Source organism: Clavelina lepadiformis, chromosome 3, assembly GCF_947623445.1.
Source record: "Clavelina lepadiformis chromosome 3, kaClaLepa1.1, whole genome shotgun sequence".
Taxonomy (NCBI): domain Eukaryota; kingdom Metazoa; phylum Chordata; class Ascidiacea; order Aplousobranchia; family Clavelinidae; genus Clavelina; species Clavelina lepadiformis.
This window is the reverse complement of record NC_135242.1, coordinates 21718623-21732299: the sequence shown is the minus strand read 5'-3', so window position 1 is coordinate 21732299 and position 13677 is coordinate 21718623. Positions and strand designations below refer to the sequence as shown.

Sequence of the window (13677 nt, the reverse complement as noted above, 5' to 3'; positions counted from 1 at the left end):
AGGAGTAACATTTACAGTTAAAAAGACATTTTCATAACTGCTGTCATAACATGTCAGACCGACAAGTGGATGAATTGAACAAGTTGTTACAAAGTGAACAGAAACTCGAAAGAGACAAAGGAATCGTTCACTTAAAATCTTTTTTGAAAAGTTCAGAAAAAGATAAAATTGCCCAAGCGCTCCTGGCAAAATTTCAAGAGAATGCATCCTCATCCAATGACTCAACTCCGTGGGAAGCCTTACATGGATGTTTGCTAGGAGTAAGATGCATCATTGACAACTCCATTCGTCAAGATGATGGTGGGTCTGTTGTGGATGAAGCCATAACAGATTTCTTTCATGGTTTCGCTCTTAAGTGCCTCGCCAACCCGGAAGTAAGAGTAAGGACCGAAGCTGGAGAATTACTTGGTGCTCTTTGCAAATTGAAAGGGAGTGAAGTCTATAGCAAGAGCAGTGATGTTGTGCTGAATCTTCTACATAAAGACCTAAAGCGAGAAATTGAGGGTGATCTTCATGAGGAAGGTGATGGTCGTGGCAGTCCTACAACATCCAACGCTGCTAACATATTTCATGAATCAGCCGGATGGAGGTATCTTGAAACCAGCATGAAGTGTCTTCAGTGCATGATTGAGGGATGTGGAAAGACCTTTAATCCTTACATTACTCAAGAGCTTCTCAACTTACTTTTTTCTGCTCTCAACCACACGAATCGGTTTGTAAGGGAAACTGGATACAATGTTTGTGCCGCCATTGTTCGTTGTGGCCAAACTGACGGAGTCGCAACTAGTGACTCTGTACTGAAATATGGTGATCAGTTTTCAAAATACCTTGGCAAAGGCTTAGCAGATAACTGGTCTCAAGTAAGACTAGCTTCTTCAGTTGCAGTGAGAAATTTCTTGTTGTCTTTTCCTGGTACCCAGGAACAGGAGAAATTCTTTCCAGACCTGATACCACGGATGTGCCTCAATCGTTACTACATAGCAGAAGGAGTTCGCATTTATTCGCAAGAAACTTGGAGACAAATATCTCATGGTCACGGCAAGGACATTGTGGAAAAATACATCTCGTTTGTTGTTGATTACTACATAGAAGCAACTCAGGCAGACAATCATGCCGTACGAGAGGCCGCCTGTGCTTGTATTTCTGAACTCGCTACCAAAATAAAACCAGAAGCTGTGCGAGATCATGTGAACCGATTGCTGGACGCGTTGTTGGAGTGTTTCCAAGATGACAGCTGGCCCGTGCGTGATGCTGCTTGCATCGCTTGCGGTAATTTTATCCTTAGTTTTGCATCTGAAGCAAAAGTGAAGCGAGATTTACTTTACAGTCTCTTCTTGGAAAATTTGAAAGATCCAATTCCATCTGTGAGAGAAGGTGCAGGAGCTGCCGTAGCAAAATATACAAAGGTTTATGGTGATGAGCTCTTGCCAATCATCATCAAAGAGATCCAGGATGGATTAGAAGAAGTTTCAAATCAGCCTGAAAACAGTGGCAGATTTACCGGTTTAGATAAGCGTCCTGCTCAATTTGGTGTTGTCAAAAATCTTCACGAAACTTCAGATCCACGACACACTGATCAGCAAATGTACTCTTGTGGCTCGCTTGCACCGAAAATGGGCAGAGGTGGGCGAGGAGGATGCAGTGATTGTAAATTTCGGCGCCCGTCAGAACCCTGGGAGCGTTCGGATGGTTGCCTTTACCTGATTGCGGAACTGGCAACATATTATCCACAGAAAGTCACCACACTTCTACCATTTATTACAAAAGCTTTAAGTTCCAAGCAATTCTCCCAGCATGTTGTGTTTTTGGAGACCACATGCAAATTGCTACCCACACTAGCTTCCAGGATCGGCAAGCGAGCTTTTAAAATGCACATCGAAACCTTTTTCGATGCCATTTTTTATGCCTTGTCAAGTGACGTCCAGCTTACTGTTGCAGCAGCACAAGATTGCCTGATTGGGCTCGCCAAATTTCTTGGGGCAAGTATTTTACGTGGTCGCATTGAAAATTATAATCCGCATCTCATCGAACAATATGATCAGATTGTGATGCAGCGTACCCAGTCTCCGACATTTATGACAGGGAAACATTCCCCAACTGTGATGTCTGGTCATCTGCCTCCATCGTTCTCGTTTGCTCGGACATAAACTTTACAAAATTCATCATTTCATGTTTCTTGTGAATATGCCAAACGCTTATGTCTTACGCAAAAGAGTTTTTCACCGTATGCTATATTTAGCTTCGCACTGCACTGTTATGTGTTTGATTTTTAACTCATCACTGATTGTTCTGTTACAATATTTGAGAAAAAATTGTACCAAAGTTAGAACTTTGCCTTGTTTTAATTATCTTTCTACTATAATAAGGAAATTTTATCCATAGATTTTAAATCTTCTGTATAATATGATTATAATTTAAAGTGATTTCAAATCAGACTGTAAACTGAAATCATTTCACAGCTATAGCACAGTATGTAATGTGATATTAATTATTGTTTTACATTTACATTACAAAGTATACGACTTAATTTGTTCCTTTCCAACATGCAGATATGTTGAAATAATTCCTAAATTAGGGTTAATGCAAAAATGTCTTCAAGTTCAGATGAGGATGATGACTACAAATTTTACAGGTGAGTTGTTGCCAAAATTGTAAATCTTGTATTTAACTGTAGAATTTAAGTTTTCCAATTGTGTACAGGGACAGGCCAGAATGGAGTGATGTAAAACCAATTCCACAAAATGATGGCGTTGCGCCTGTTGTGCAGATAGCTTACAGTGAAAAGTGTAAGTATACCGTTATGTGTATGTTGCTAAGTTTGTGTGCATGGCTGTAGAGAATTGGGCAAAATTGTAACTAAAAATTCATTACAGTCAAAGATGTGTTTGATTACTTCCGAGCTGTTCTGGCTGCAGACGAAAAGAGTGAGCGTGCTTTAGAATTAACACAAACGGCCATTGATCTAAATGCTGCAAACTACACTGTATGGCATTACAGGTGAGGGGCAACAATAACACTTTTGTTTATTTGTATAAGGTCTGTTTACAATAATTTTCTTGTTTAGACGTGTTATTTTGAAAGCTTTAGACAAGGATGTGAAAAAGGAAATGGACTTTCTATCCGATATCATAGTCGAACAGCAAAAGAACTACCAGGTAATGAGAATAGAATGCGAGTTTAATTGCCAAATTTTGCCAGACATTTGGAGACACCACCAGACAAATTTCAGTCCTTTTTAGGTTTGGCACCATCGAAGGGCATTGGTGGAATGGAGTCGAGAGCATTCTGAGGAGCTTGAGTTTACTTCAAAAATAATTAACATGGACCAAAAAAATTACCATGCTTGGCAACACAGACAATGGGTGATTAAAGTAAGTTGAAGGCTTCGATCAATATTTATTTAAAGTCAATAAATCATATTTTACAACTAACAAATATTAAGTAATGCTTATCTATTTGCAAAAGGAATTTGACTTATGGGAAGGTGAACTGGACTTTGTAGACACGTTAATAAACAACGATATGAGAAATAATTCTGCTTGGAATGAACGTTATTTCATTATTCAACACACAACAGGATTTACAGATGAAGTTGTTAAGCAAGAGATAGAGTAAGAAAGTGATATCAGATGATACAAAACCTTCACAGCACACCTAACTCACATTAACTACAGAAAATAGGATTGTTGTTAAATTCAGTCGTGTTTAGGTACACCACTAAAAAGATCGATGTCATTACAAAGAATGAAAGCGCATGGAGCTATTTACGGGGGTAAGTTAAGTGACTCCTCTCAATGGCGTAATTTTTGCTCAGGTGGCTTAACTGTAGAATGTTGTGTAGGATATTGCAAGATCGCGGCTTAACCTGGAGCTCCGACCTTAGAACCCGCGCAACTTCCTGGAGGGCAGAGGGCTTGAAATCTCCACACTTAGCTGCATTTTTAATAGACATGTACGAAGAGGATCTTGAAAATAAAACTTGCAACAAAGAAAAAACCCTGGATGTTGTCAAGGAGGTATCCTGCACTTTTTTTTTATATAAAATGTAACATTAAGTTCCTTAAATATATCTTTTTTTCCTAGCTATGCCGAGAATTGGCAGAAGAGACAGATGTTGTGCGTAGGAAATATTGGAACTTTGTTTTTCAACGTATGTTAAGAGAGTATCAAGCAGTCAGCTGAAGAAACTCAAAAAGATTTGCCCCTGTAGCAACTGTCTCTTGATTACTAAGCTGTTTAGATATCATGCTGTACTGTATCTGCTAATGATCGAATTGGTGGAAGCGAAAGTACGATTGTTGTCTTGGTTTATTTGGCACAGTGAATATAAATAACCCAATAGCAATAATTAATAAAAATATCACAGTGTTTTGTTAAGAAAATTTCCACAGGAAATATCGGATTCTTAGCTAGGTAACATACAAAAGAAGTATCAGATTGAATGAAAATATGTTGTGCGGGCAAGCAAGGCAAACAAATTGTCGATGCAATAAAGAATGTTATGTGACGTTAATCAATATAGACTTTTAAGACAATCATAGCATTAATCTTGACTTGGCAACTCCAAATACTTTCAACTTCACCAGTCCATTGGCAGTGACTGTTTTAGCGTTTCCTAAACTATACAAACACAGCTATGTTACGTAACTTGGGCAAGATCTAAACGGGATTATTATTAAAACTCCTATGAGTACAGAGAGATACACAAAATTGCAAAATAGCTCAAGCTACTCTGTGCTTGGGATTACTGCTTCGATGTTGCGCTTTGCCTGGTTAGGGATAGGCGACGACCTTTCAAGTCCAGTGAATGTCACAACTGGTTGACCTTTAACATTGAACTTGGCTTTAGGTGGAGGTGTCTTTAAACTTGACTTCCGTCTGCCACTGCTAGGTGATGTGGTACGAGCATTTTTATCTTGATTTGCCTGAACAAAATGAATAGGAATCATGCCCTGCTTTAAATTGTGAATCCATATTTATAATAATTTAATGAATATCCCCTCAACCATAAAGAGAGACGAAGTGTAAAAACATTCAACTTAAATTCACAAACGAGTTGTCAGCAAGTATACCAAACAAAGAATTGTTTAATAATATTTAGCCGTTAAGCAATTATTGGTAAAAGCAGAAGGTGCCAAGGTACATCTCAATCTTGGCTAGACTAGTCCAATATTGGTAATAGCTAAAAGGACATAAACGCTAGTATATCTACTGTCACCTGTGACATTTCTATGCTGTAAATAAACATCAAATGCAACTAGTTGTTTATCTGTGGAGGACACATTTATTTTTTCAGTTGTTAGCCGCACCTTTTTTATCATGTTTTGCACTACAGGGCTTCATTTTTTTAAATCTGGTAAAATAAATTATTTCAACTCTCACGACACGAAGTTATAAAATAGAGAGTATATTGTAGAGGCTTACTGTGCTGTAGCAAGTGGCTTAAATTCAATTTTCGGCACTATCATATGAGGCTTACAGTCAAGTAAATATGGTAGCCACGCTACCAGACTTGTTCAAACGCCAACTATTAAGCATGTTGACTTTACATTGTGATGTCATAATCACCACCACGCATGTAATATATAGCTCCATAGCAGTTGTTTCTTCCAATTCAGTAAACTTTAGCCGGTATGCTTGCTGTCAACTATTGTCTGGTTTAAGGTTGAATTATTTTTGGACTTGCCTCTGGACCTCTTGCAGCGTTTCATAAGCACAAAGTGTCCGGATCTACGACTTGTAGCAATTTAACAAATCAATTATTTTGTCAATGGCGTAAGCTACATTAACATACGATTGTAACTCACCTTCTTCACATTGTCATCTGATGGTGTTTTCCGTTGAGAAGTTCTACCTTGGTTTAGTATTGTTTGGCTGATGGTGCTTGCAACAGACGGAGGCTTATACTTTAGTGGTTTTGCTTCTTGACCATCTCCGCTCAACCAAGCTTCCTTCACAACTTTCCGGATGTGAGTGCCAGGGAAGGATGCTGGATTTCGTGTTTGAGTTTGAATATTCTGGGATCGAGGCGGATTTTGCATCTTGCCGCTACTTCCACCTCGAACACTTGTATATCCGACGAAGTCTAGATTTAAGTATAGTCGCATTTTATTATACAAAGATAAGATGCGAATTCCACAATCAACAGTTCTTACTTAGTGTATACTATCAAAACAATTGCTGTTTTACACAATATCATAGATTTTCTGGCTCATGTTTCCTCATATAGTGGGTTTGGGTTGCGAACTAAGTTTGGTTAGCGAGATCTCTTGCTTTTGGTCATGCAAGTTATACATTAATTACAAGTTCTTAATCTGCTACCAGTACATTACAGTTGTTTGCTGTTGTTTGTCATTTGACAGTGACTATTTAATGAAAAAATTATGCTTACGAAACTTATGAGTTGCAAGCAAGACAATGGAATTATTTTTCATGTGTAATTCCAAAAATTACTTTGCTGACTCTTTTACTTACTACAATGAAAACCTTGTACTTTCTCATGAATAAAAGTCAGCTATAATTTTAATACTAACAAACTTTGAATTAGGTAATAAATTGATTCCAGTAGATAGATAGATGCAAGTATCTACCTGAATCACTTCCTGGGTCAGTAAAAGCATCCCCTCCCTTGTAAGTCTTCAAGAAAGTCCTTATTGGATCCTTTCGTGGAACATACAGACCCAAACGAGCAAACGATCGAGAATCCATAAAATGGGTGCAATTGTATCGAGCCCCAATGATAAATGAATGGGGGGTTTCACCCATGTGACAAGGAATGGGTAGCAAGCTGTAGAAATGCGTGAATGAGTGAATCGAATTAAACAGCAAAAACACCACTCACCACTGCTTAGAATAATGTTTCATATGAACAAGAATCATTAAAATCCAGATTTCAAACCCACTCTTTGTTAAGATGAAGTGGTCTGGGCTTTGCTTCTTTCATTCCTAAAAATATTGTTTAGGTTCAATAATTATAATCAATGAGATATTTGGAGAATCTTTGAACCTACAAAATTAGGCAGAAAACAAGCATACTCGTCTTGTTTTTGTTTCAAACAAACACAATTGTGATGTGACAAAGGGCTCAGGCTCAGATCAATGTAAGTGGTTGAACAGTTTGAATCATGAATAGTATCATGTTGCTTTCAAAATAACTGATTACGACAGAAGTTTCCTTGACAAAGTCGCAAAACAAATGATTGTCGTGTCATGAAGGGGTAGTCCATGAAATACATTAAACAATAATGGAAAATATGACATTTTCAAAGCAGTTAAAACGTATGTAATATGCACAATGTCACAGAAATGTCATTTAATGGTATGTCATTGAGCTAAACTGTTTGATTTACAATCACCAGACATAATAGGGATTAACAATGTTTTCTTTGTACGACTTAATCTGGCCATTACGACAAAGTTTTAACAACTGAATAATCCATTTGCTGTTTATTCAGAGCTGTTGTAGGACAACAAAAACGACTGTTAACAATTGACTTCAGTAAATCGAGTGGTGTCTACAGTATTACTCGGTTCACATACAACCAAAAGGAGTTCACAATGCTAACGGTTTAGTACTTGTTACGAGAAACAATACACAAATTCACATGAAGAAAGTCTAAATATAAAAATATTGTCACACAAAAACTAAAAATGCTACACCCAAATAATTGTGATTACCGATTAAATCAATCTACTATCATTTAAGCTTACTTTTCAGCTGTAGTTTGGTGTTTGCATCGGTAGATGGTATGGCGGACATGGACTGTGTTCTATGCTTGTTGCGTAACTTACTTGCTCTTGTCAAGCGTTCTTCTTTAGCTGACGCTGGCCTGTTACATGCCTGTGATAGTATCATTTTTGGATCAATCTGTTTGTTTTTATTTCATCCATTTGTTAAGCCAGTGTTTAAAACAGAATCACTTCACGTGATTTAAAACTAACGTGTATATACTTGATATGTGATCGAAAAAAAATGACATAATGCCAGCAAGCGCCATTCACATACCTGCAGGTAAATGTGTTTTTTGTTGGGTCTGTAATACATTTCACCATTGATCACAACTGGTGCACTTTTGGTAGATATCCCCGACAAAGGTCTTGAGGGAGCAATTTTGCTTTGCTCTGACTACAAACAGAATCACATCATGATACTTTTGATAGAACGGTTTAATTACTCAAGGAAGCTGGCTTATATAACTGCAAATATTGCATGCTCAACAATATTGAACTTAAGTTGGTTTGTTATCGGTACATAATACGTAGCCAATACACATAAAAACAGGTTTTGTATGTACATTATATTAGTATAGTTTCTTTCATACTTTGTGGCTTGGAAGGAAATTCTCAGTAAACACCGGAGCTTCACCATTGTGATTGCAAATCTTTTCGTTAATTTCATGGACCCAGTCTGGCGTTTTAGTGGTGTTTTTTTGACCAAGTTGAGACGACAGAGCTCTATGAATGGTACTTTCAAAATCTGGCCGATCAAACGTATATGGAGATGGTGGGTGACCTTTTCGCCCTGAACAGTTAACGGAAATTTCAAATGCAGCCTTCCACTAATCTACAGTATGTAAGTATTCTTTATACTTAACACTTAAATTAGGATATATATGTTTATCAACTATTATTTAATTAATTATCAATAGTATTTTCAGGTGTGTTTTTACGTTAATACTCAAAAGTCGTCATTTACAAAACTGTTGAACTTAGGATTTTCATAATAATGATTACCATTAACTGGACTCAAGACATAGATGGGTGGTAAAATTACTGCCATGTCTGAAGACAATGATCAACTCAAACACACTGATTACCATAATTAATATAAAAGTAACTGAACATGACTTATAACGATTAAAACCTTTGCACTTTTTCTGTATGTTCAAGTTTATTCCTTGGCGTTCTGTTAAGATGTCTGTGAAGCTACAACAGATGATAATTGGAGGTAAAAGTTTTTAGTGTTTTCTTAAATACCATGACCCTTTTTAATGGTTTCATGAAGCACATGCTTTACCATGGCATCCATTTGTTGCCAAAATACAGACAGACAATTGAAAAGCCTGTTAAGCTGATTTAGCCAAAACACTGAGACACAGACCCTGTTAAAAATGTAAAGAAACACAAAAAGAGTGACACTTAATGATAAAACAATCAAACCGCCATCAATCATCTTACCATGCCTGGCGTGTTCTGCCAAATTCTTTTTTGTCCCAGTTAAAGTTAAATCCAGATATCTTTTCAAAGCTTGAGCTGTTTTTGCGTTTTGAATATTACCAGGAGATTGCTTGGTCCATTTCACCTTTGTTTGTGGCGGCATTGTGAGTGTCATAGCTATGGCTGAAAAAAACACATTAGCTAGATTTATTGTGTAATAGCTGTTATTGACAAACAGATATTTTTAAGTTAGTAGAACATTTCAGTAACCTAATTGTCAGATTTCAAAATCTAAGATCTGCCGAAGACTGAATAACTTTTACATGTAAAATTTCATTTCAAAGAATAACAATTTGACAATTCTATACACAACAAAATTATAAAAAAGATGTAGTATGTATACAAATACAACCAAACGTTATGTTAACTTATAATGATAATTATATGAAACAGGACTTCAACATTTACGTCCGCAACCCCGTTTTCAGGGACAAAATCTCTTATATAACTTGGACCTCTTATTCTGTATAAACTTCTAAGCCACACCAGTACTTTTTGAACCAGATCCGTTAACCGAAATAATCACCAGCAAATAGTTTAATGAAAGAAAAACATGATAATTTTTTATTGATAATTGCCTATCTAATAATTTTAGAAGGTCTTTTGGTTAGCATTATACAAAAGGTAAAGGTTAACAATCTTTTTTATATAAAATGCAAATGGTAATGTATAGGCCTATGTGTATATCTGTCCCAGGTCAATATGGCATGCTGCTAGTGAGAGAACTGGATGTTAAAATATTTGAATCTCACCAATGCTTACAACCCCTAAACAAATTTGGATTTGCAACCCATGGTTATAGAAGCCCTGAATTAAAAAACATGATTATCATATGCAATAACAATCAAAATAATAAATCAATTTACACATGTGTACAATACAAAGTATATGCCTTACATATACACACAAAAACAATCCATCCAAATAAAAATCATAAACCACAAACAGCAGACCTTGAAATCCACACAAGTGCTTTATGAGAGGGTCATAGGTTCACAATCATACAACAGTCTAAGTTGTCTTTGCTTTGTTTTCGTGCTTTAAAATCCTACAAATTTGAGAAAAACTTAGTAAAGTGGTTATTTTAATATCAAGCATGGTTAGCTAAAGCACTGCACTGCACTGGCTTAATGTGACAAGAGCTCTATATTCATTGGTGCTACTAAACAAGGCATGAATGATGTTTCTTTCTGGTCAGTGGTCCTGGTGAATAGTTCAAAATTGAAAAAAAAACAATATAAAAATCACAGAAAATGTATGTATGCCTCTCAGAACTTACACAAAGACAAGCTTGGCTACAAATGGGGCTCAAATGATGAGAAACCATTACAAAATCCAGGACTTTACTCAGTTCAAAGCTTCTGATACCATTTTTAAAAACTTCAACAATTCTATCGTCTTAACAAGGACAAGGCATTAACCATACACTCCTATGTTCAGTGGCCATAATGAACGATTTTAAATTTGGTCACAAACAAAAAAATAAAACAGGAAAAACGCATTTATCAAAAACTCCACAGACAAGCTTAAACAACAAGGAATCATGCCTAGTTCTAAGTCAGACAGAGACTTTCCTCAGTTGGAGAATAGATAATTTGTGGGCTGTGGCACAGTGGTTTGCGTCAGACTAGTATGCTAAATGTTTGGGGTTTAAATCCAGCTAATGTTTGACTATTTTTCAGATTTAGTATCGAGGTAACTCAGTCCTGACTTAAGAGAGATTGGGTCTGAGGAGGTTAGCTTTGGATTACTTTAGACTTTTGAAAAACTAATATGTCATTTTAAGTAGAAAATTAGCTAAATTCTACTTTATGGGCCGCAAGTTATCAAAGTAAGAAAATACTACTTGCTTAATTAACTAGCCATTTACTGAAGTTGTTTTTCTCCAAATTCATAAACTGTGGCAGCCTGACCATACTGAAAAGTGTGGCACCTGTATGCACGAGATAGATCAACATGTACACAGAAATTTTTTTCTTCACGTTGATTGATAACACTGCCCAACAAAAAAAAATTTTTTTTGAGATGCCAGCGATGTTTCAACGGATTTAGGGTAATTTGAGGTCGCTGATTCCGAATTTGGCATTGGTTTTGCTGAATTGGTTCTAGTTTTCGAGATATAGTCATTTTCTTTATTTCAGCATTTTTCACTATTTCTGGCATTAGTGACAGTGTTTTAGCTATCACGTCATTGTTTGTGTTTGGGTTGAAACCTCAGAATAGACTCAATTGTGATTCTTATTAAATAAACCTGCCTTATTTGTTGATGTACTGATAAAAATGCGCTAATTTCTCCTGATTTCTTGAAATTTTTAATGCACTGAAGGCAAGAATCGCTGACCTTGAACAAGTTTGCTTCTTTCGAGTTGCAGGTGTATAAAGCGTTACTCTTCTTAAAACTAGTTAGTAAGGCGACCGGTTGAGCACTGCAAAAGCATTCCCGTACCTGCGTTTACATCAGTACCAGATTTTCAAGAAACAGATATTGAGGAAAAGCATGAAAGGAAACATAGTGAAGCAAATGGTGACAGTTTTATTGATTACAAAGAAAGTTCTTCCACTCTCGAACAGTTCACACAAAAGGAATTTATCAGAGACCTTAACTTATCAAAAGAAGCATCTGAGGTTTCAGCTTCCAGACTGAAGGAGAAGAACTGTCTAAAGGCGGATGCAAAGATAACAGCTTACCGGACTAGAGAAGAGGAACTCCTTCCTTCTTCAGTCAAGATGCAGACCTTGTATATTGAAATGATATAACTGGACTTCTCATCAAAATGAAAATTCCTAGACTACAAACAAGAAGACTGGCGATTGTTTATAGACAGCTCTACCAGAAGTTTGAAATGCATTCTGTTGCATAATGGCAACTGCTATGCATCTCTACAAAACTGAAAGAAGAGTATGAAAACGTTCAATTAGTTGTACGGAAGATCTGCTATGCTGAGCACCAGTGGTCGATTTGTGTTGACTTAAAGATGGTGAAATTTTTTGCTTGGGCAGCAAAGTGGATAAAATAATTATCCCTGCTTTATGTGCTTGTGGGACAGCAGGGCAAAAATCCAGCACTGGGTAAAAAAGGCATGGTTCACAAGAGAAGACCTGAAAGTAGGTAAAGCAAATGTGATTAAAGAACCTTTGTTTCAAAGAAAGAAGATCATTTTACCACCTCTCCATGTCAGGCAAATGTGATTGTTGTAAAAGTTTTTGTAGACGTTTTCCAAAACTGACAATCGAAAAATTGAAAGCAGGCATTTTTGATGGGCCTCAAATTCGCAAATTAATCAATCATTCAAATTTGGAACAAGCATGAACAATGTGGAATTCAAAGCTTGGTCTTGTTTTGTGTCTGTGGCGAAGAACTTTTTGGAAACCACAAAGCAGAAAACTATCCAGAGCTGGTGGAAAATATGCTCGAGGCCTACCAACAGGTAGGGGCAAATATGAGCATTTAAGTGCACTATCTCCACAGCCATTTGGATAAATTTCCTGACAATTTGGGAGATTTTTCTGAAGAACAAGGGGAGAGATTTCATCAGGACATAAAGGTGATGGAAGAAAGATACCAGGGCAGATGGGAGAAAAACATGATGGCAGACTATTGTTGGTGTTTTCAGCATTATTGTACTGACGTCCGCCATAAAAAAAGTCATACAAAAAGTGATTCACCAGCAACTATATATAAAAATAGACTTATTACGCACTGATTGATTTAGTATTGTGATATTTATGCATTTGACTATATTACTGGCTATTGTCCAAGTGTATTACAGTTGGCTGAGACCTGAAACCTAGTATTGCGTTATATGTGGTATGAGTGGAATTTCCGAAAGTGAAAAATCTAAATATCTCAAAAACTAGAGCCAATTGAGAAAAATGATTGCCATTTTTGAAATCAGCGACCCCAAATTAGCCTAAAATCGTTGTCAAATCTTTGGCATAAAAAATCGTGTTGACCAGTGTAATGAAAACAAAAAAAGCTGGTTCTTTGAACGCCAATTTATGATAAATAAACAAAGAATTAAGGCTTTGGTGCACGCCATCACGACAAAATTTGCGTCTTTGCTGGCACGATTCTTCGTCGAAAACTGCCGTACCATAATTTTCAGAACTTATGAGCTGGTGAAGCCCGGTCAGGGCAGATGACACAAAACAGACAGCGACATAAGATCTCACCATGTATTTCTATAACTTCTAACTTGCAAATTTAAACAAAAAACTCACCTCCAAGAAGGACCAACACAACATCACCAACATACAATCACCTTTTGATTAACAATAACAACAGACTCCACTCCACAATTCACAATTCTTGTCTTCTGGTGGAATTTTTTAGCTAGTAAAAGAAATCTTAAAAGCCATTACAATTTAACACAAAAAAGGGTTTATATTTTTTAAAAGACAATATAAATTTACAAGAAAAATATGTAACTATGATCACTTAAAAATATAAAAATAAAAAGT

At 36.5% G+C, this 13677-nt stretch overlaps 3 protein-coding genes across 6 annotated transcripts; 2 read left to right on the top strand and 1 right to left on the bottom strand.

The window, feature by feature from the left end:
- The first annotated feature begins 49 nt into the window (after positions 1-49).
- Positions 50-2550, top strand: LOC143450754 (uncharacterized). Its single transcript, XM_076951421.1, has one exon. It carries the CDS (start codon positions 51-53, stop codon positions 2145-2147), a length of 2097 nt encoding a protein of 698 aa, XP_076807536.1. The 5' UTR covers position 50; the 3' UTR covers positions 2148-2550.
- Positions 2501-4368, top strand: LOC143450756 (protein farnesyltransferase/geranylgeranyltransferase type-1 subunit alpha-like). The gene is made up of 9 exons (XM_076951426.1): positions 2501-2632; positions 2701-2786; positions 2874-2997; positions 3065-3155; positions 3240-3371; positions 3466-3611; positions 3710-3772; positions 3842-4016; positions 4084-4368. Exons 1-9 carry the CDS (start codon positions 2589-2591, stop codon positions 4180-4182), a joined length of 960 nt encoding a protein of 319 aa, XP_076807541.1. The 5' UTR covers positions 2501-2588; the 3' UTR covers positions 4183-4368.
- Positions 4291-13575, bottom strand: LOC143450755 (uncharacterized). 4 transcript variants are annotated; one of them, XM_076951422.1, is made up of 10 exons: positions 13438-13572; positions 10170-10264; positions 9178-9339; positions 8322-8521; positions 8006-8125; positions 7711-7840; positions 6903-6945; positions 6591-6787; positions 5808-6085; positions 4291-4925 (listed from the first exon to the last, which is right to left on the bottom strand). In XM_076951422.1, exons 3-10 carry the CDS (start codon positions 9329-9331, stop codon positions 4728-4730), a joined length of 1320 nt encoding a protein of 439 aa, XP_076807537.1. In that variant the 5' UTR covers positions 9332-9339; positions 10170-10264; positions 13438-13572; the 3' UTR covers positions 4291-4727. The 4 variants fall into 4 exon arrangements, with proteins under 4 accessions (XP_076807537.1, XP_076807538.1, XP_076807539.1 ...); XM_076951423.1 differs by lacking the exon at positions 13438-13572 and adding an exon at positions 10496-13376; XM_076951424.1 differs by lacking the exon at positions 10170-10264 and having other exon boundaries at positions 13438-13575.
- Between the last annotated feature and the right edge of the window lie 102 nt (positions 13576-13677).